Source organism: Echinops telfairi, unplaced genomic scaffold (genome assembly GCF_000313985.2).
Source record: "Echinops telfairi isolate 266 unplaced genomic scaffold, ASM31398v2 ScPeMD7_7420;HRSCAF=8458, whole genome shotgun sequence".
In the NCBI taxonomy this organism is placed as follows: Eukaryota; Metazoa; Chordata; class Mammalia; order Afrosoricida; family Tenrecidae; genus Echinops; species Echinops telfairi.
Genome location: NW_022111320.1, coordinates 20,762,980 through 20,786,249, shown reverse-complemented (window position 1 = coordinate 20,786,249; position 23,270 = coordinate 20,762,980). Strand labels below are relative to the sequence as shown.

The 23,270-nt window shown below is 40.0% G+C and overlaps 1 protein-coding gene across 16 annotated transcripts in view; it reads right to left on the bottom strand.

The window, feature by feature from the left end:
- LRRFIP2 (LRR binding FLII interacting protein 2) overlaps positions 1-23,270 on the bottom strand; it is a 114,144-nt gene that overhangs the window by 2,642 nt on the left and 88,232 nt on the right. For 8 of the 16 annotated variants that reach the window (XM_045297593.1, XM_045297599.1, XM_045297591.1 and 5 more), the window contains 6 exons: positions 19,866-19,958; positions 16,794-16,886; positions 11,216-11,317; positions 10,819-10,951; positions 7,277-7,326; positions 1,157-1,277 (listed from right to left, as the gene is read on the bottom strand). In XM_045297593.1, coding sequence (XP_045153528.1) covers positions 1,157-1,277; positions 7,277-7,326; positions 10,819-10,951; positions 11,216-11,317; positions 16,794-16,886; positions 19,866-19,958 — 592 coding nt within the window. The remainder of the gene's footprint in view (positions 1-1,156; positions 1,278-7,276; positions 7,327-10,818; positions 10,952-11,215; positions 11,318-16,793; positions 16,887-19,865; positions 19,959-23,270) is intronic. The other 8 variants (XM_030887628.2, XM_030887626.2, XM_030887631.2 and 5 more) reach the window with 2 other exon arrangements.

The following is a 23,270-nucleotide window of genomic DNA, read 5'->3' as shown; positions in this document are numbered from 1 at the left end:
GCCTATATAATTAATCTCCAACTTAAGAGGTAATGAAAATGAGAATTACTGTCACTCTAAAAGCCACGGGGTTCTACACCTTCCCTTCCCAAATGCCCCCTCTGGGAGTGTAAGAGAGCCATTCCAGCGGCTACACTAGACTGACAGCTCTAGGGCGCTCCTCCTCAGCTTTCATCCCAGCAGCCTGTTGGTTATCAATCAGATGAGCTGCTTCCTTCTCACGCTCCAAACCATGCACTCCTTCCTGTTTTTGGTGTAAATTCCTTGTCTCAGCCATTTCGTGTGTATTTTGAAAGCCCATTCCAGAACGCTGCATACCCGACCTGAGGGTGGTCAGGGCCCCTTTCCTGGCCTCTGGCTCTTGGGAGCTGCCTGCTTTGGTCTTGACTGAGCAGGACTGCCCAGTCACGGTCCTGCCTAGCTCATTTGGTTCTGCACCTCCAGCCTGGGTACTTCCTCCTGCCTTCTGCCAACGCCAACCTTGTAATGCCAACTGCCCTTTGCATTCACACAAATGTCAGTCCACTCCCCTTCATTGTGATTCCATTTGAATTCACTGCTTTAGACCAAATCTTTTCCCTGTTCTCTAAGGTGGTTAGTGGCCATTGTATTGGTTCAAGCTTTATCTATTGCCAGGACCATGATCATAGCTTCCTTTAGCTACACCAAAATGATGTTCCTAGAACAACAACAACAAAGACCAAGAAATGTCAGACTAGTACTAACTGACACCTAAGCTAAGAAGTCTTTTCTATTTCCCTGCAAGATTTTACAAAATTCTTTTCCTTCTCTTGGATGCTGAGTGTGTATATAATAAAAGACGACACAAGGGTGTTGTGGAAAAAGACATTGTTGGGATGTCAAAAGCATTTCACTTTTTGCAAGGAGCTCTTAGGTTTCCCCATAAGAAAGAAGAGCATTAACTCTTGCCTGTCATCCCCTGAAGCCTGAGCCAGAGCCTCTACTAGCCAGAGTTTCTACTCTTAGCCTGCAGTTGTGATTAGCAGTGCTTTCCCGGACTAGCCAAGCACTAACCAATCTTTGTAACATCACAGTCCCCTTCAGATAATGTAGTACAGGATCCAGAACTGTGTACACCTCACTTCTGGGATAGAGCCCACACACAGACTGCAACTGCCTGTCCCCTGGTACCTACTCTGCATTTCAATGAACTGCAAGTCCGAGCCATTCTGCAGTCCAGCCAGGTCCCCCATTGTGCCTTCGCTCCTGGAACACTTCTGTCGTTCTTCTTCTAACTGTAGCTTCAATTTCCTAATCTGAAATGGAAATGAAGGCTCATCAGCTAGATCCAAAGTCTGAAATAAATGCCCAATTAGTTGCAAAGTCAGGTCCTCAGCATACCAGTCACAAATCACTTATTCAAAAATTCTGAGTGCCAAATATAGAACATACTATATACATACAACTATAGAACATCTAGGTGTTACAGAGACCATTATAAACAAATACTAATAATAGCAAGCCCCCCCAAACCTAAAAGCTCACTGTCATTTAGTTATCTCATAGTGACCCTCTAGGACGGAGCAGAACCGAGCCTGTGGCAGTGCATCGTTACGGGAGCAGACAGCCTCATCTCTCTCCCATGGGGCAGCTAGTGGGTTCTCACCCGCTACAGTTCTTTGAGAAGCTCGAGGATCCCTAAGAACAGGCAGATTTTATTATTTGTATGTGTCTGAAATAGTTCTTATGGGTATTTTTTGGCCAATTTTATTAAAAATGGAAATCTCTGGGCAGTTGGCTGCTGCTTGTTTAGTTTTAGAGAGAGCTTTAGTATTATGTAGAAAAACATTTTGGGTACAAAAATAATTGGAAACATATTTTGAGTTCGGCTACATAACCAGTCTTATTTCACTCAAAGGACATTCATACGTTTTATGTGTAATAGGCAAAAACTGGAGAGAAAACAAAGGTCCATGAACAAGAAAATGGATAAACAGTACCTCAATACAATTATCACTCAGCCAACAAAAAAGGCAAGAACTACTGATATACACCAACAATTTATTCTGACTGAATCTCAAAATATTATGAAGTATAAGATGTCAAACATTGATATACAACTCAAAAACTGGAAACTAACTCCAAAATGTCAACCAGTGGGTGGGGAGGGCCCAAGGTAGACTGAAGGGAGTGTTTACAAAGGAGACTGAGCTGCTCTGGATATGGTCTCCATCTTGATTGTGGTAATGATCCCATAGGTGTGTGCATATGTCAAATTTTATCAAATTACAGACTTCAAATATGTGAACTTTATTATACATCAATTATACCCTAATAAAGCTGTTTACAATTTACAAAATACAGACATTTTTTAAAAAAGCAAAGGAGCTCTAGATTAGGTCCAGTTGCAGGAGGGGGGGTGTACAAGAAAAACATCTATGACAAACAGGAAGATACAGTCAAGAGAGGTGTAAATGTGTACTGAATTCTGAGGCCTCTAGTCTTCCTTGCCCCCCCTTCAGCTTCCAGAAAGTAGAATGCTAGGCAGAACAGGGCAAGGTGTCTTTCTAGAAGTCTCAGACCCAGCTAAAATAAAAGACCATAAAAACTCAGTTTGTTCCCAATAAAACACACAGCCAAATAAACTTTCACAACTTGCCTTGCACAAGTCCTATCCATATGTTCAGAGTTCTCAGCATTTTAATGGCTCACTTTTTAAAAAAATTTAATCATTTTATTGGGGCTCATACAATTATCATAATACATAGATCAATTGTGTAAAGCACAGCTATACATTTGCTGCCCTCATCATTCCCAAAATTCGCTTTCCTCTTGGGTTCCCGGAATCAGCAATAGCTCACTCTTAAGCTGAAGACCAAACAAAAAAATAAAAGTGTACCTTGATGGGAACAAATTATACAGACCAACGATAGCAATAGTAAACAAGCCAACAAGTTTATTAATATTCTCAGAGCAAGTAAAACTATTTACATCTTTGAAATGGCCATAAAAATAAAATTAAGTCTAAGTATTAGATGCTAAAGTAAAAAATCTTTTGGAAAACAGGCCAAAAGAGAGGGGAAAAGTGAAGAGAAACATTAAGTGAAAACATCACTCAGAGACCTGGCCCCTCCAACAGAGGGCAAAAGTGGGCTGAGGTTCTTCAAACATCAATAAGTCTACAAAGCACCTACCACTCAGAGAATCTACCCTAGACGGACCCACCTTGGGACTGCGAGCACTCCACATGCCACTTCCATCTCCACCACCAGCCGTTCCGTAGAAGTCTGCATGCGCAGAGCCTCAGGAGGCTTCCCCAACTGTTTTCTTTTTTTTATATATATTTTTTAATCATTTTATTAGGGGCTCATACAACTCTTATCCCCAACTGTTTTCAAGCCCGTTAAAGTTTGTGAAGGGCAAGTCTCAGCACTGAGACTGAGCTAGCAGTTCTCTCAACAGAGAAAGCAACTACTCTGCACTAGAAGTCACTCTACCCTTCTCAGCACCACACACACACACACACACACACACACACCACCACACCCCAAAGGCCTTGAGTGAACCAGGGCTAATCTTAATTAGCTCCATCATTCTTGTATATGGCATCTCCATGAGGGGTACCCCTCCTCTCCTGCATTAAGGGTTACACTACAAGGTGCTGTTTGACACTGTCTTCACCTCCTCCCCGTTCCTGAAGCCTGAAACTCTACAGTTCGCAGTGCATCAGCAGCAGAACCTTTCCATTCTAATCTCTTCTCTGAGCATTCTCTATAATGCCCTAATGCTCACAGTTCTCCCTTGAGAACATGCTTCCACCACAGTCTTTATAAGGAGTGGCGGACTTTATTTTTTCTTCTTCGCCCTCCTTACCAGAGAGCTTGAGAATGGCAGAGGATCATTATCCTCTTACTTGTTACTGTTGTTCTCACACTATTCTCCTCTCTCCCTCAAACTCAGCTAATTTTATTTCTTCGAATTATGTATGGAACAAAAACCAAACTCACTTCCACCAAGTCACTTCCGACCATAGCACCCCAGATAACTGAGTAGGACCTTCCCCTGTGGTTTCTAAGGCTAACTCTTTTTCAGGAGTAGAAAGCCTCATCATGCCCCTGTGGAGCACCTGGTGGTTTCAAACTGTTAACTCGGTGGTTAGCAGCCCAATATGTAAGCACTAGAACACCAGGGGCTCCTTAAATTATATATGAGGTGGCTTCAAAAAGTTTGTGGGAAAATTCTATTATCTTTTAATCTAATTTTTCTATGAATGTGTTGAAACATTCTCTTTTTTACACTTTCTTGTATATTAACTATCCCTCATCATTACTGTCATCCTTATTTCTTCCCCATTTTAGTTGCCAACTCACGCTCCCTCAAATATTGACAATTTCAACTTACATCTACATTGAGGATCTCTCCTACAATTAGCTCTCAGTTTCTGAAACACCGCCCTCCTTCCAAGGAGCTTGCTATTTTTGCCCTCAACAACTTATTCCCATATGCATAGTAGATCTCACCCCTACACAATTAAATTCCATTATGCATGGTCCTGTGCCACCCTCACAGCTGTTCCTATGCCGGAGTCCACTGATGCAGTCACTGTGTCAATCCATCTCAGCAAGGCCTTCCTCATTTCCACTGTCCCCTCCACTTAGCCAAACATGATGCCCTTCTTCAGGGACTGGTCTCTCCTGACAATATGTCCAAAGTAGTAACATGAAATTTTGCCATCCTTGTCACTGAGGAGCACTCTGGCCTTACATCTTCCAATACAGATGGGTTTGTCCTTTTTGCAGTCCATGGCAATTTCAATATTGTTCTCCAGCACCACAGTTCAAATGCATTGCTTCTTCTATGGTCTTCCTTATTCAGTACCCAACATTCACACACATATGATGCAATGGAGACCATGGCTTTAGTCAGGCACACCTTAGTCCTCAAAGTAACATCTTTGCTCTCAATACTGTAAAAAGATCTTATGCAGATTTACCTAGTGGAACTCATCTGTCTTGATTGCTTGACTGTTGCTTTAATGAGCACTGATTGTGGGTTCAAGTAAGACAAAATCCTTAACGATTTCGACCCTATCTTCATTGAGCATGATGTTACTAATTGGTCCAGTTGGGAGGGTTTTGCTTTTCCTTCCATTGAGTTGTAACGCATACTACAGACGATCATCTTTGATCTTCATCGGCTAGTGCTTCAAGTCCTCCTCACTTTCAGCAAGCAAAGTTGTGTCATCTGCATGCTGCAGCTTGTTAATAAGTCTTCCCTCACTCCTGATGCCAGAATTGGCATCCTCATATAATCCAGCTTCTCTGATGGTTTACTCCGCATACAGATTGAACAAAGTATGGTGAGAGAAAACAACCCAACACAAGCCTTTCTTGATTTTAAACCATGCACTATTCCCTTTTTCTGTTTGGACAACTGCCTCTTGATCCAAACAGAATCTCATTATAGATTCTTTCAAAGCACTTTTACTGATCTTTTCAACTCATTATTTCTGAACTCCAACAATCCTTCAATGCCACTAGAGCCTCCAAGCCATCGATCTGACTTTCTTTTCTATCATGCTTTGATGTTTTCCTGGAAAGCCTATCAATTCTATTCACCATTTAAATCTTCCTCACCATCATCCCTACCTAGCACATACCCGCGTCTTCCTTGTCCCTTATACTTGCCTGATAAAATCTAACACTCCACCTGTTTCATGAGTGCACCTTTTTAACTAAACATGAGAAACAAATACACTGGGTACTAACTTTTAATACACCCGCGTTAAAATGACACTTTTTGTTCATTATCTGGTCTCCTTTGACTCGAGTGTAAGATCTGCCACTTCCTGATTTATTTACTGACCTGTCCCATGCGTCTAGAATAATGTTTACTTAACAAAGTAGACTCCTGAATATTTGCTGAATGATTGAACAGGAATTCCAGAAAATACAGATAATAGAAAAAGAGAAAATCAATAACATAATAACTCAAGAATTTTTCCAGAATGAGAGAATGGGTCTACTTTCACTCATGCAAAAAAAATTTAAACTATAACGACATTATTAAATCTTAAAAACACTATGGAGTTAGTATGATACAAGTTTCTACAGAGAGGTTAGAAATGGGTCATACACAAATAATCGTAAAATAAGCACAGGATTCTCAACAGCTCTACTGGACAATGAAACATTTTCTTTCAAAAACTGTAAAGGATGATAATTACAGCCCAGTATTCCACATACTCAGCCAAACGCTGAGGGTAAAACAGACAATCGCAAGTCTGCAAGGTCACAACAGCTTCATAGTGCACAGAGCCCTTTTCTCGGGAAGTCACTTGAGGGGTACCAAGGACAAAGTAAGGAAAGGGGCATGTGTTCACTGGAAAGAGTAGTGGACGCAAACCACAGACTGAGAAAACCCCAGCTGATGATGAATGGTGGCTCTATCTCTATGCTGAACGAGTGCTAGTAGTGCAGAATCAGGCGACTCAAAAGGATGCAACTGATGCATCAGAAAACACTAAGAGAATTAAAACTAGTTATACAATATGTGCCCAAATTAATCCTAAGTACCTAGAAAACCACGCAAATGAAGAAACAAAGTCACAATGATTAACTTTAGGGGAAACAGGAAGAAAGTAAAAGGCACTTCTAGGAAAACTGCTTGGCTCCACTAAACACGGGGTTTACCGAGTCCTACCGATGTAAACATGCTAAACTCGGGAGGCGGGTGTGAGGCAGGAAGGGTGCATGTGTGTGGCAGGTACAGCTCCCACGGGGGTTTAAGAGCAAATGCCCAAACCGCAAACATGACGCAGCAGCAACATAAGCATGTTACACACGGAGGTATTCAAGGGGGCTTCAAAAGTTCATGAGAAATAAATGACCTTTAAATGATAAGATAATTCCTTTTTTCTTTTTTTTTTTAAAAAAAGGAACTTTTGAAAGCCCCATAAAGAGAGTACCCCCTGTAAAAATGAGCTGAAAGCATTGAAGAGACAGTTTGGTCAGGGTGAGGGTGAGGGTGAGGGAGCCAGGGGATTACTGTCTTCACAAGATAATTTGTAGAAATTATTTGATCTCAAAATCTATGTATCCTATAGAAAGTGTTTTAAAAGAATCAGAAATAGCAGGAAGCAAAATGGGTAATCTTTTATCTTTCTACCAATACAGATAAATTTAATCTTAAATTTAATCTCACTTGAGTCTTGATGTCTGAAATATGCACATTCCTTTCTGGAAGCAATTTAAATTGCTGACATTTTCCCACATAATTTCACCAGTGACAATTCCAGTACAAAGAATACATTTACCTGTGATAGCAGCTCTTCTTTTTCTCCAGCAAGTTTTCGTAGCCTTACATCTAAAATAAATTTAAAAGACTATAAACTGGTTTGTAGTTATACAGTACTATAAATAAAAGTAATTCTTCGAATCCATAATTAGTGGTAAAAATTTATCTGGTAAATTTAATTCCAGCTCTTATTCTCAAAAGAAGGATTTAAAATGTTATGAGAAAGAACTTATTTATTCACAATATATTTCCACATAAGTGATATCTATTAGGGCACAAAATATAACATTTGCTCCACAAAAGCTGCAATTTTCCACATAAAAGATAAAGTGAAGTAAAATGAAATAATTCCCTTGATTTGAAAATGTGCAAGCTATCACCACTCAAATCTCATGGGTGCTCCCACACAGGCTTGAAGGCATTGGCTGGAAGGAACAAAACATGGGACTGAAGGCAAGGGCTCCCAGTGTAAACAGATTGGGAGGGAAAGATGCAACAAGGAAAATACAAGGAGTCTTCAACAAGTTCATGGCAAATACATATCATGAAAAATCCATGTATTTCAAACACTTTTCTGTACCCAAATAAACTCCTACTAACTTAGGACAACCTGTCTGAACAGGATGTGGCATGAGGCACGAAGAAGGGTAACATCAGTTTGATATCAGACTAACGTGAGTTCTGCTAAGTTTGAGGTAAAAACAAGCAGCAAATCTATGGTGGAATGTGGGTGGGAAAACGGAAATCTCTGGTGCTTTACAGAAAGCTTAATGGGAACCGTGTCCCAAAGATACCAGTTTCCAAATGGATAAGTAGCTTTAGGGACTGAGGACACAGCACACTGCACATCCGCTTGGGAGGACCCCATCTTGTCCGTGTCCTGGTTGGAGAGGAGCAGTGATTGAGAGCAGAAGCAATGGCGAACACCACAGACAGCTCATTTGGTTCACTCACACAATGCTGACTGAAAATATTAAAGTTGAGCAAATTTTCCACTCCATGGGTACCTATACTACTGTGCCCAGACAGCAGCAGACAAGAACATAGCTTTCCATGGAAACTTTAAATGAGTGGGATGAAGAATTATATATAACAGAAGATGAAATACGGCTTTACAACACAATCCTGAAGACAAAGCACAATCGAAGCCAATAAGAGGGAGAACTGGTCTCTTCAAGAAAAAGTGGACCCGTCAGGAGGAAAGGCCATGGAAACCGTTTGGGGGAAGACTCAAAGCATTTTCCTCCTTGACTTTCGGGGGGGCCCTAGGAGGGTCACATCTATTTATCCTGAGGGTATGTTGAGAACATCTGCCTAAGTCTTAGCAGAAAAATGACCAGAAAGTTTCACCAGAGTCCTCCACCACCACCACAGTGCTCCTGGCTCATTCCTCTCATCAAACCAGGGCAATTATATAAGAATTTTTTTATGGAAAATCATGAGGCATCCTGATTTGGCTCTTTCTGACTTTTTTGTTTCTTGATCTTAAAAATAGTCTTGAAAGGGCACCCATTTTTCTTCAGTTAATAATATAAAAAAATACCGGCTGACATGGTTAAGTTCCCAGGCCTCTCAGTTCTTTATGGACAGATTAAATGGCTGGAATCACTGCTCATTAAAGTCTCTTGTCTTTGATGATGCTTATGATGAGAAATAATGTTTACATGTACATTTTTAATCATCTGTTTTTCTGTGAACTTTCTGAAGTCCTCTTATGAAGGCACACGATGCTGGAAGATGCACAGTCCCGCAGAAACAAGTGGGGAAGCAGGAGGACCGCGCGGGGCTGTGGACTGTCAGCAGTCACCTGAGACTCGGCAGCAGGAGCAGTAGGGCTCACCTCTTCCCAACTTTGCCATAAAATAGCTGAGAATACCTTACCCAGAGATCAGTGGAAGAAACCACTCACCCACAACCAATGAAGGTCAAAGCCAACTAGACATCCTGTTCCCTCAGCCCCTTCCAAATAGGCGGAGGATACATCTGAGCTGCCCAGAGCTTCATTCCATCCTCATGGTTTTCTCTCACATGCCTAGAACTAGCTCTTGAAAAACATTTTTTATTAAATACCTTTATTGGGGCTCTGACATCTCCCATCACAATCCATACATTCATCCACTGTGTCAAGAACATTTGTACATAAGCTGCCATCATCATTTTCTTTTTTTTGCCATCAGCATTTTCTTTCTACTTGAGCCCTTGATATGAGCTCCTCATTTTCCCCCTCCCTCCCTCTCTCATGAACCCTGGATAAGTTATAGATTATTATTTTCATATCTACATCATCCTCTGTCGCCCTTCACCCACTTTTCTGTTGTTCGTCCTCCTGCGAGGGGGTTATATGATCCTTTCTCCCCCCACCCTCCCGGTATCTCTATTCTCATTGTTGGCCCTGAGGGGTTTATCTATCCTGGATTCCCTGTGTTGCGGGCTCTTACCTGTAGCAGTGTGCATGTTCTGGTCTAATCCTATTTGTAAGGTAGAACTGAGGTCATGATAGTTGGGGGCAAGGAATCATTAAAGAACTAGAGGAAAGTTGTGTGTTTCATCGGTGCTATACTGCATCCTGACTGACTCATGTCTTCCTTGTGACCCTACTGTGAGGGCATGTCCAATTGTCTACAGATGGGCATTGGGTCTCCACTCCTCGCACCCCCACCCCACCCCATTCACAGTCTCTTCAAAGACACTTCTACACATTAGAGAGTGCTATTGCTGACTTCCATGAAGTTTTCGGCTGCCCCACTATTGCAGTATATCCCACTCCTTTAACAAACTTACACATATGCCAAGAAAATGAAAATAGACCGGTACCGGTGATACCGTATCTATGAAATTTTCCTCTTCCTACAGGACTCTTATGGAGGGACTGGATGAGCATCTCTGGTTTCTTGGAGATTCTCAAAAGGTTGAACTTAAGAGACTCAGAAGCTTTATTCTGGAAACCACATCCCTCTGATACCTTTCTTCTTGGTCTCTGTTTCTTGCTTAAGAAATAAGGTGGCGGGAGGAGGGAGCAGGGAGGGAGGGGAAAAAATGAGGACCTAATGCCGGGGGCTTAAGTGGAGAGGAAATGTTTTGAGAATGATGAGGGCAACGAATGTACAAATGCGCTTTACACAATTGATTTATGTATGGATTGTGATAAGAGTTGTATGAGCCCCTAATAAAATGATTAAAAAAAAGAAAGAAAGAAAGAAATGAGGTGGCAAAAAGCTACAGAACCCTGGGATAAGTAGCAGAACATAAAACCAGATGCTCCGGGCACCCCAGTGCTCTCCAATGAGGGTGGCTGGACTATCTCTTCACATGCTTACATTTAAGTGAAAAAGCAATGTGCATACACCCACCCTTTTTTCTATCCAGAGGTCTGATAGTTTACAAGTACTGCCTCCCAGTGACATCTGAGACATCAGCGACGAATGTCTAAAGAAAATGTGGCTCAATTTCTCCCTGTTAAAACAGCCATTGTGCTGTTTCCTAGGCTAGGAAATCATGAAACTGGAAGCCCAATCAGGCTACATTAATCCACATCAACATAGTAATCAATCACTGTCTTACCTAGTGGTCCTTCTCCTGCTGACTCCAAGACCTGGGCAGCTTCCTGAGACACAACAGTGATGGCTCCAACCACTGGTTCATGATTGACATCACCGTTGGGAGTGCCATTGGGGATTATAACTAAACCATGTTTCTGTGGAGAAGAAAAACCACCATCACAAAAAAAGGCCCACCAAGAAACAGGAAGCTGCCAGGTGACTGTGCAACAATATGTTTGCCACAGGCCAAACCTGGTTGGAATTACATAAAACTGTAGAGAAATGATTTAAACCTACCAATCCGGATTAGGTCATGACTATTGCTGTTTGTACCCAGGCTAGGAAAGATCACAGGATGAAAGGAAGGAAGAAAGAGTAAAGCAGGGACCTGATGTGTCACATGTCTGAGGCTAACGTACCTCTCCTGTCTTCACTGTCGCCTTCAGGTCGGCCAACTCCTCTCTGAGCATATCTCGCTCATCCCTAAGGCAGGCAGTGTATTCTTTCTGTTTCTCTAGGGCCTGGTTCAGGCAAGGGAGCAAGGAGAAGAATGGCACAGAAAAACGCAAGTGAAAGGTAGCAGAGCTGTACCTAATTCAAATAAACCCACACATGGCATTAAAAAGCAAAGCAGCAGTCAAATGCGTAGACACAGCTAATTAGATGCTGTCAGAGACACCAAGTAATTGGAATATGTATCTCCAAGAGATAAACTAGTTCTCATGCTATGTTCAATAAAACATGCTCATTACATCAGGGAGGAAAAATATTTTCTAGTCTATGGAGGGGAAACAAAAACCCACAGGAAATTGAAGACAAAGACAGCAGCGATATTAAAAGCTTTCTTATTGACCTCAGTACATCTTCATTTAGTGAACAGGAAAACACATTTTGTGTTTAACTAAGATAGTTTACTTAGGTTTACACATCAACTTAAAAATTTTTCTGGAAGAAAAACAATTAACGTAGTATTTTAATTAAATATTAGCTGTAGTGACTGTGGTCTAATAGCATGGCAAAATATTCCTCAAATTCCTCAAAAGAGCTAATCTCCAAAGGGATTCTCAAACATCTGTTCCTTATGATTTGATAAAACACAATTATAGTCATTCTGTTTTCTAATGTATTCCAAAATATGAAAAACTAAAATAAAACACAGACAAAATAAATATAGTTCCCCTATTCAGGGCAGCATAACATGGAGCTTGAAATCAATCTTTTGAGTCTAGGCACAGATTTTACTAACCTGTGCTTTCACTGCGTTTCACATTACCATTTTCATTTCTATTTCTTGGATTCCACAACTCTTAGACCTGAGGACAGTGTACAGATATAAATACCCTCTGGTCAACAGTGACAAATCAAATTTACAACTGTAGAAAAGTAGGATCCATTTAAGTAGTCTGTAAGGGAACCTGGCAACTAGGCTATTTGAAAAAAACTTCTCCACACAGCTGCAGATAGTGTTTTTGCAAGTATTGTCATTAATCCAAATGGTTAACTTGCCATTTTACTAGGTTGAAAAATGGTTACTTATTAATGTCTGAAGAGATGGTCAATTTTTAAAACATTATGTAATCATTGTGCAAACAAATAAAAGATTATGGCAATGATCATTTCTGTAGTTCCAACTATATGTCAGTTTCCTGTATAATAGAAAACATATTAATATTAAATATACATAATATCTCTCTGACTGGAAGCAAGGATGGTAAGACATCACATATGTCTTGTTATTTTGGATACATTATTAGCAGGAACTAGTCCCTATAGAGGGACATCATGCTTGTTAAATTACAGGCACAGCAAAAATAAGGAAGATCTTCAATGAGCTATACTGACACAGTGGCTGCAACAATGGGCTCAAACACAGCAACCATTGTGAGGACAGTGCACTGTCTTGTTGCCACAAGGTCACTGGCACCAACCCAATGGCACCTAGCCAAAAGCAACATGCACTCTACATACAGTTGCTCCCTTACGTACTTTAAAATGCACCTGCTTTATCTTCATTTTACAAAACAGAAAACTGAGGTTAAGGGCAGTTATGTTTTATGTCTCCAAAGCCCTTGCTTACCCTTTCTACATCATAGCCAGCTCAGTGGAGACTACCATTACGTTCCCTTGTTGTCCTGGCAGAAGGCATATACTGTTGACTATTGTGGTATGCTGCCTAGTTGATTCTGACTCCTACCAACTCCATCAGACAGAGTAGAACCACTCCATAGCGTTTATTTAGCTACAATCTCTGAGTGGGCATCAGCACGCCTGTTCTCTCAAATCACTGGGAGGTTTGAGCCAATGACTCTTCAGTTAGCAACCAAAATCTTAACCAAGGCTCCTTGGGCAAGTCCTACTCCTTATTTATCCAAATGACAATGACATCATCTTCCCTTTGACCATTTATATTCACACAAAGGTCTTCAGTCTACATATGTTAAGAATCTGAGTGTCAAAAAAAAAAATCTTCCCTTTGACCATTTATATTAACACAAAGGTCTTCAGTCTACATATGTTAAGAATCTGAGTGTCAAAAAAAAATCTTGAGTGTCTGCCATTGTGAGGCATTTACTTTTATACTTCAATGTAGTGTTAACATTCCATGACATTAATCACAAAGCATCGGGACAACAAAGCACAGGCAGCACAGTCATCTTCTGTGACAGCTGCTTTCTTTGGCTAATGCTATCTGCATGCATAGTTATGTCATGCACCACCACATGTAACTGAGTAAATGATCACTTTCACAACATGCTTCTTAAATACCAACAATGAATAAAAAAGATTACCTAGGAACAGACCAATTTGAAACCAGAAATCCCAGAGAATGCTAGTACATGTCATTTTTGTTTCCTCTCCCACATCTTACAGCACTGGGGTTTATTTTTACTTTGGAACTTTTTAATTTTATCTCCCCATAATTATGGTTGGGGATATAAAATACATCCTGTAAACTCACCCATTTGATCACAAAGTTTGAAGACAATTGGAATACCTTATAATTGGATCAAATATATTCACACTGGGCCAGCAATCCTCTCTTATTACCTGACCAGATAACCACTACCCTTGTGTTTGTGTGCAACAGTAACTCCCATAGTAAAGATCTTTTTATAGGATAAAAGTACAGCTTTGTGGAAGTCTGATCCCTAGCCTAACTGCAAATTAACTTTTCAACAGCAAGTTTATTTCCCAAATAATGGCAAACTCCAGAAACTCAACCTTACTGCCACCAAGTCCAGTCTGACTCATAGAGACCTTACAGGACAGAGAAGAACTGTCCCTGTGAGTTCCCAAGGCTGTAACAGCACAGGGGCTCAAATATCTTTGGTCAGAATAGGAGTGAGTCTTATACTGGGCTGTAATAGATACCCAAGCTCTTGATATACACCTAGTCTACACATGGCTTCTAGTGCTTAAGACTGCAGTGGGGGAAGACAACTAGGTCAGTGAACAAAAATTTAAAACTTCAGCTTAGGGCAATGAACATGGTCCTTTAGTAAATTTGCATCAAGAAAATGAAGCAAGAGACAAATGATACATTAGGTAGTCCCTGACCACACTGACTACTCGACTTTTAAAAGTCAAGGAAGGGTCGATATATTGATAAACACTCAACAACTTTGATGAATCTCCAGGGAATTATGCTGGGTGAGATGGGGAGTGTCAACCTCAAAAGGTTATATAATCAGTATGGTTGCATTTATATACCAATCTTCAAATGACAAATGACAGAAACAGAACAGATTCGTGGTTACCAGGGAGCATCTGGACAGTAGTACTTGTGATGAGAAGGGAACAGGCAGGATGCCTTCCTGTGATAGAGCTGTTCTCTTATCAGGACTGTATCGCTAACAACATTCCGGCGGTGACTTTGTGCTTTCTTTCTTACAAAGTCAAGGGAACATATTGTATATTACACAGAATAAAGAATATTAGATACTATGCAGATTAATGAATACCAAAAAAATTCTAAAGACGAGTTGTCTGTATCCTGACCATCTACATATTTTTGATAGAAAAAATTTTTTTCTTAGTTTTGGATGACTTTTTTCACTGGACTAAGTAATTCAGTTTTTCAATGACTGGTCTAAGACAATCGGTTTAAAATAAAGATAATCATACTAAGTAGAAATCACGAATGACTTACAGACCTGTACTGAAGAAAAGGATCTCAAGTCTTCAGAGAAGCAAGATTCCAGAGACAGACTGACTGAACTTCACAGATTGCCTACTTGGTGTTATACTATTTTTCCATCTCTCATTTGAAATTCTCAAGGCAAAATTTATATAAATCAGTAGTTCACAACTACAATTTCAAAATGCCTACTACGCAAATTATTAATCTGTGTCTCACTAACATCAATTTGTTTTTCTAGCTTTGGGTGAATTTTAGAATAAGGCTTCAAACAGGTACTTCCAGGATCAGTCAAGGCCATGGAAGTAAAATCAGGAGGGATCAGAACTTACAAAATAGGGGGATAACCAGAATAGGGAAAATTACAGGTTTACATCCTGTGGGAAACTTAACTTCCCTCTTAGAAAACAAGGGCAGCATACGTACTGCATAGCAACCACATCTCTTGCCTGGCAGAGCCAGAAGCAATGGTTTCCCTACTCAAAGGTGGCAGTCAACTGTACCACTTCACAAATGTGTCACTTTCTATAGTCCTGATAATAATTCAATCTCCCGTCTGAGGCTTCTCTCTCAAGAGCTCACTACAACACCTCAGGGCTTCAATCCACAGTTTTTCACGTTCTGGTTATCATTGCAGGCATACACATTTTGAAAATTCCAGTCCATTACAGTTTTACTGTCGCCCATGATTAACTGGTTCAAAGTGGTATAAGACATGGTTTTAGAAACTTGGTATGTAAGTATCAGAAACTCTAGAAGGTAGCTTTATATGTCTTTAAAATTTTGGTTTATCAAACTGTTTAAGTAATTCCCCCCGATGATGGCTGCTAACTGCAAGGTCCAAAGTTTGAAACCACCAGCCTTTCCTCGTGATAAAGATGAGGCTTCCTACTTCTGTAGAGAATTACAGAAAACTCATAGGAATAGTTTTACCCTGTATGGTAACTATGAGTTGGTTTGGATGTATTTATGAATGAATGGACAGGGTTCCTGGTAATATGCGAAGTAACTCGGTACTGCTGGCCTCTGAATGGGCTTCAGAGCATTCCTACAATGGAGTCTGATCCAGAGGACTTCACAGGGAGCTACATCTATCAAGGTGCTCTTAGAGATCTTTGCCAACATTTCCCACGGCACCTACCCCCTCAAGAAGAACACGGTGTTCTTCCCTGGATGCTGTAGCCTCCCTAGGCATATGGCTGTGTGCTGCTCCTCCTCCAGAGGAGAGTCAGGTCTTGAGATTAGGCTGTCCAAAGTCTTCAAGGGATGACTTGATGGGAACCTTTCCAGTCTCAAGTAAACGTGCTTGCAGGGTTCAGAAAAAGCCTATAAAAACTTTGTCCTTATCTGGGTCCGTTTGGGGAATTCTGAGGTTATAATTAGAGATGACGTCACAATTTGGCAGCCCTGGGAAATCTTACATTCCTAACCACTTCTATAATTAAACTGATTTTAATCTCTTCCTATTTTACTCACCAAAGATTCATGGCATGCTAATAACTTTTCTCCCACACTAACTACCTCTTCCATCAAAAACCTCTTCTTATCTAAATTTTTATAATATAAGGATATCACTTTACTCACTGAGTTTGAATTAATTGCCTGTAGTTGTTTCTGGATAAGGCTTCTAAGGAAATGAATGACTTCCTTATACAGTTCCTAAATTGTAGGTTTCAAAGCCAGCAGGAAGAAGGGCAGTTTTCCAGTCATACAGTCAGGTATGCCTAAATTGTCCAATCCCTTCGTCTCCTGTGCCCATACTGTCAAACTACTTAATAACCAAAATAGCAGGTTCTTAGAATTCTCTGAGTTTGATTATATTGGTCTATTCCCCAACAAAGCCCAATTGTCTATCGTACCCCAATTTTTTTATCTTTCCAAAGAAGTGTCTCTTGGAGATCAAACACTTCTTTTGTCACGGTGTCTATTTTCTGCTGCATGCGTTGCTTCTCCTGCAGAGGAAGAGGGAAGAGAATAAAAGAGCAGAAAGAAACAAAAGGAGGGAACAACCGGAAGAAAAAAAAAAAAATCACGCAGACCATGAAGCTTAACAAAAGCGGGAAGTCTGATGAACAGGAAAGGCGACTGTGGCCTGCTAACAGGAAAGATGACCCCCAGAATGCTGGTGACACAACTCTCAGTGGCTTGTCCCTGCAAAGTAAGCAAGGAGACTCAGTAACCCTTCCAGCCGCAGCTCTGTGGCAGCACACACAGAGCTCATGTGTACTCTTCCTTTGATAGTGCCTTTTTAAATCCCCAATGTGGAACAACTTATAATTCTGAAGAAGGAAACTCAGGTTTGCTTATGAACCAATCATTGCTTACCACAGAGGACAGCAGTGGTTTGGAATTTTATTTTTAAAGCAGACTGAAAAAATATACAAGAGAGCCAAGTCTTTGCTTTAATCATTTCTAATTTCTGTTAGTAGACTATATGACACAAGACCATCATGAATTAGATAGGAACAGTCACATCATTTTCAGGCAAACTTCAGTTAAGTATTTAGCAGTTCCCAAAGAACATTTCTGATCACACAATGATACAAAAGACCCGGTGATCTATTTCTGTAAAAATGACAGCCAAGGTATCAGGCATCAAAGAACAAAAAATCCTATTATTGTGAATGAGGGGGAGTGTGGAGTGGAGACCCAAAGCTCATCTGTAAGCAACTGGACAGCCCCTTACAGAAGGGTCGGGGGGAGGAGATGAGCCAGCCAGGGTGCAGTGTAGCACTGATTAAACATAGAACTTTCCTCTGGTTCTTTAATGCTTCCTCCCCCCGCTCCCACTATCTTGATCCCAATTCTATCTTACAAATCCAGCTAGACCAGAGCATGTACATTGGTACAGAGAAGAGCTGGAAACACAGGGAATCCAGGACAGATAAACCCCTCAGGACCAATAATGGAATCAGAGATACCAGGAAGGTAAGGGGAAGGTGGGGGAGAATGGAGAAACCCATCAAAAGGATCTACATATAACCCCCTCCCTGGGGGTCACACAACAGAAAAGTGAATGAAGGGAGACATCGGACAGTTTAAGACATGAAAAAATAATAATTTGTAAATTATCAAGGGTTCGTGCAGGAGGGAGGGGTAGGGGGAATATGAGGAGCTGATACCAGGGGCTCAAGTTGAAAACATGTTTTGAGAATGATGATGGCAGCAGATATACAAGTGTGCTTGACACAATGGATATATGTATGGGTTGTGATGAGTTATACGAGCCCCAAATAAAATGATTTTTTAAAAAAGAAAGGAAAAATGCTAGCCGAGACAACTGAGTGAAGCAGCTCTTCACGGTCTGCCCCCAGCGCCATGGTGAACCAGAACCCTCTCACAGCACACAGCAACAATAAGCCTTATGAGGTTTTCTTCTGATGCGTTACTGGTCAAGTATCAACTCCTACATGCCCTACCCATGCATTTTTAAAAATCTACTTTATTATGTGATTGATTCTTATTTCTAAAGAATAAGTCATATTGTTTGTCATATTCAAGGTCTTTCCGTTATAATCAATACTAACATTTGAAAGATGCTTATTCTAAAGATAAGCTATTTTTAAAAGTTTGTATATCCAGCATTCCACACTTTAAAGACCCCACAGTGATACATAAAGAAATCAAATACTATAATTTATCTTAAGTGCAACTGTCGAATTAAAAGCAAGAACACTTACTACTAACTTATGCCTCTTAATGAGTTTTACTCTTTTTAAATACTAAAAGGTATAAATTTTAATTAGAAAGAAATAAATGAAATAAATTTACACACACACACACAAAGATAAAAAGGACACTGTTTCAACTGCAGCAAATACAGAATTTGGATAATGTACTCCTTGCCTTATATAGAAGACTAATACAACTAACTTCACTTGGAATTTGATAGTTCCAAAGGGTAATCAGTATCTGCATTTAGTATTCACAAATTCTGCCCCTTCCTACAGGATATGGTTAATCCAATTATGCCTAAGAACAAAATTTAAGACAGATCTATAAAAAAAAACCCTGCCATTTCTTTTCCTCTATTAAATGGTTGCTTGGGGCTCGGTATTGTGGATGTTTTTAGAATAATTCACAGAGAGACTGCAGGTGAGGTGGGTCTGTGAGGAGAGGGGAAGAGAAAGAGGGAAAGTAAGGCAAGGGAGTAGAGAAGCCCTGGGTGTGGCTGCTCTGGTGAGTGGTCATCTCCCAGGGTCATCAGTAAGCCCTGATCTTGTTATCACTAACATGTCACCAACATTCATTAACATTACAGGCTGTGAGTGTGGGCAAGATCATCCAAACCAGTAATTAGTATTTATAAAACAGGGCAATATCAAGAGATGAAATAGGGAAGTATGCAAGGTAGTATGCTTAAGAGGAGGAACAGATGCTTTCAAAGATTTTCTAGTGAACCATGATCCTTTTCATGCCCAAGATGTTACCAACACTTCAGCACTCACAATTCTTCTGCCAGCAGAAACCTGCACCTCAGCATTGGCCAACAACCTTTTGATATATGCAATGTCTTGAGATTTTCCTCATTTATCCATCTTAAAAATAGATCCACCTGAGTAAAGATGTTATCCAACTATCATGTCCCTAAAAAATTGTATTTGCCATGTCTGAAAGGATGCTGCACAATAGTGTTTCCGTTTGACAGTCCCTAAATTCTGTTTAGGAAAGAATGTATCATTAATAAATAAATGAATTTACAAAACCTTTTGCTATTAAAAGGGGAAAGGTTATAAAGTTCATAATATGGATTGTTAAAAATTCTTCTTTACTGTTTCATGTTGAAAATTTTAGGCTACACCAAAAATAGAAAAGACAAGTAAATTCTTTGTCGCATCTTACTCCCTTTCCTTCCAAACACATATACCCTCTTCTCATCCAATGTATCTTCTTTTTCCAAAGTTAAGTATTTCTACAGTTCATACACATACCTCAATAAGCTCATCTCTTTGTCGAAGGCCTTCTTTAAGTTCATCCATCTTATGCTGCAGCACGCTGCACATATGTTTCTGTCTTTCTAACTCCTGTTAAAAATAAATAATAGATTATATCAGTCACTGAAAAATCTGTATACTATAAATATTGGTATCTTAAAAAATATATATATATATATGTATCTTTACACACACATAACACAGACTAAGTATGACTTTTAGAAACATGCCCAGACAGTTGATCCAAATAAAAATTGTTTTCTATGAGAAAGTTCAAAAGATTTTTTTTTAATGTCAGGACACACCATTATGGCCTCAGACTGATGTTTCCCTTCACCCAGGTTTGTTTGTCTTTGTCCTGTTTAAACCTTAATGAAGGAGTGTCAATCAAACTTACTTAAATTGAGGGTCTTTTCTCCCCTAAAATATTTAGAATGTGCTGATGCCAGAAAAAGAACTCTCTTAGCTCACTGTTCTCTACTTTGGGATTTTTGAAACCATGTTTTAGGGCTTCCTAAGGAGCCCTAGTGGTGTTGTGGGTGCACACTTGGCTCCCCACCGCATGGTCAGCAGTTTGAAACTACGAGCCACTCCTTGGGAGAAAAAGCAGAGGACACACAGCAGAAAAGTGGGTGAAGGGAGACATCGGACAGTGTAAGACATGACAAAATAATAGTAATTTATAAATTATCAAGTATTGATGAGGGAGGGAGGAACAGGGAGGGAGGGAAAAAATGAGCTGATACCAAGGGCTCAAGTAAAAAGAAAATGTTTTGAGAATGATGAGGGCAACAAATGTACAAATGTGCTTGACACAATGGATATATGTATGGATTGTGTTAAAAGTTGTATGAGCCCCCAATAAAATGATTTTTTTTTAAAAAAAGGGTTACAGTCCCAGAAATCCACAGTAGCAGTTCAACTCTGTCCTCTAGCGTCACCAGGAGCCAGAACTGACTTGATGGAAGAGAGTTTGACGAAGTTTATTAAGTCTTGCTGTTTGTCTTGTTTTTGGAAGGAAAATTAAATTTTTTTCACCTCTCATGATTATATAAAAACCAAACTCACTGCCACCAATTTGATTCCAACTAGGGCTCGGGAAAATCCAAAATAATCACTAGCAAAATTACTACAAACAATGAGCAGACTCACCAAAGCAACAAGTTTTAAATTAACATGAACTTTTTTCTAACTTTCATAGATACAAACAACTATAAAGGAGATACAATAAGCTCCATTCACAATATCTTAAAAAAATGCACAGAAAATATACCCAAAACCTAAATGAGGAAAATGATTAAAACAAAACAAAAAAACATTTGGAAAAGGGAGGAATAGGGTTAAAAATGCCCAACATCATATGTAAGTTCTCCCTACATACATCTATATATTTAATGTAATTCAAATAAAAATACCAACAGGTTTTTGTCTCATCAGCAATACCAATGGATTATTAAGTTTATGGGGAAGAGGCCAGTAAGAGCAAGTACAGAAAAAGAAGGAACAGCTTGCTTTGTAGATACAGGCTTTAAGCACAGAGCCAGCCAAGCCCACCGCCATCAAGTCAATCCTCACTCACAGCCACCTACACAGGGCGTCTGTGTCTGTAAATCTTCATGGGAGTCTACAGCCTCTCATCTTGTCCCCAGGGGAGGAGCTGGGAGGGTTGACCTGCCAACCTTGAGGTTAGCAGCCCAATGCTTTTCCCACAGTGTCACTAGGGCGCCTGAAACAGATGAGGCTTTTATAATCAAAACAATGCAGTATTGGCACATGGGTATGAATCAATCACATGGAGTAAAAAACTCAGAAAAAAGACCTAACTGCATAATATATGCAAATACATTAAATCCCCCAAACAATGAGAAAAGATAAAAATTTTAAATAATGATGTTGGGGAAAAGTGTATATCCATATAGAAAAACTTAAAATCGTAACCATACTCCCACTATACACCACGGGAAATTCTAATTCTAAAGGAATCTGAGAGATGTATGTTTTTTTTTAAGTGGGAGAGGCACTCAAGCACTTACTCATTGCAAGAACACATTGTTCTATTACATTGGCATTCCAGGATGCACACCTTCCCGACACGATTGCTGAAGAAAAATGTGAACGTAAGCAAAGGTGATGAAGAAAGCTGATGGTGCCCAGTGACCATAAGATATAGCATCTGGGGTCTTAAAGGCTTGAAGATAAACAAGCGGCCAACTAGCTCAGAAGCAACAAATCCCACATGGAAGAAGCACACCAGCATGTGTGACCACCAGCTGTCGAAGGGAATCAGGTATCAAGCATCAAAGAACAAAAAATCACATCATTGTAAAGGTGGGTGAGTGCAGAGTGGAGACTTAAAACCCATCGGTAGACAACTGAACACCCCCTTACTGAAGGGTTGTAGGGAGGAGACGAGCCAATCAGGGTGCAGGGTAGCAACAATGAAACATATATTCTACCTTACAAATCTGGCTAGACCAGAGGATGTACATTGTACAGATGGCAACTGGAAACACAGGGAATCCAGGACAGATGACTCCTTCAGGACCAGTGGTGAGAGGGGCGATGCCTGGAGGGTGAAGGGAATGTGGGATAGAAGGGGGGAACCGATTACAAGAATCTACGTATGGCCTCCTCCCTGGGGGATGGACAGCAGAGAAGAGGGCGGAGGGAGACGTCGGACAGTGTAACTTATGACAAAACTATAATAATTTATGAATTATGAAGGGTTCATGAGGGGGGGGAAGGAAGGGGGAAATGGGCAACTGACATTAAGGGCTAAAGTGGAAGGCAAATGTTTTGAGAATGATGAGGGCAACAAATGTACATATGTGCTTGACACAATGGATGTATGGATTGTGATAAGAATTGTACGAGCCCCCAATAAAATAATTTTTTTAAAAAGTGGGAGAGGCAAACAAACATAACAAAAACCTGCAATGCAAATGCCAGAAGAAAAGTCAATTTCTTTAATCAGGAAATGGAGAAAATTACTAAGAAAATAACAAATTTCTACATGTAATATGGGAAAAGGAAGGGTAAGTTAGATTATATTAAATAAAAACTTTTAAATCAAAAGACACCTGGAGCAAAGTAAAAAGATGAATAATAAAAAAAATTGGAACTTATGTCAGAGACAAAGATTTACTATCTCTTTATATAGAGCCTCTAAAATTAAGAGGAAAATAATAAACAAATTGAATTAAATAAGTTCAAAAAACAGCACTGTGAAAAGGAAACAGAAATAACTCTGAACATGTGAAAAGATACTTGTATGAAGAGAGATTAAAATTAACACTACATTTATCACCAACACACTAGTACATATCCAGAACTTGACGATATACCGTATATACTCATGGATAAGCCGAGTTTTTCAGCACATTTTTAATGCAGTCTTTGTGG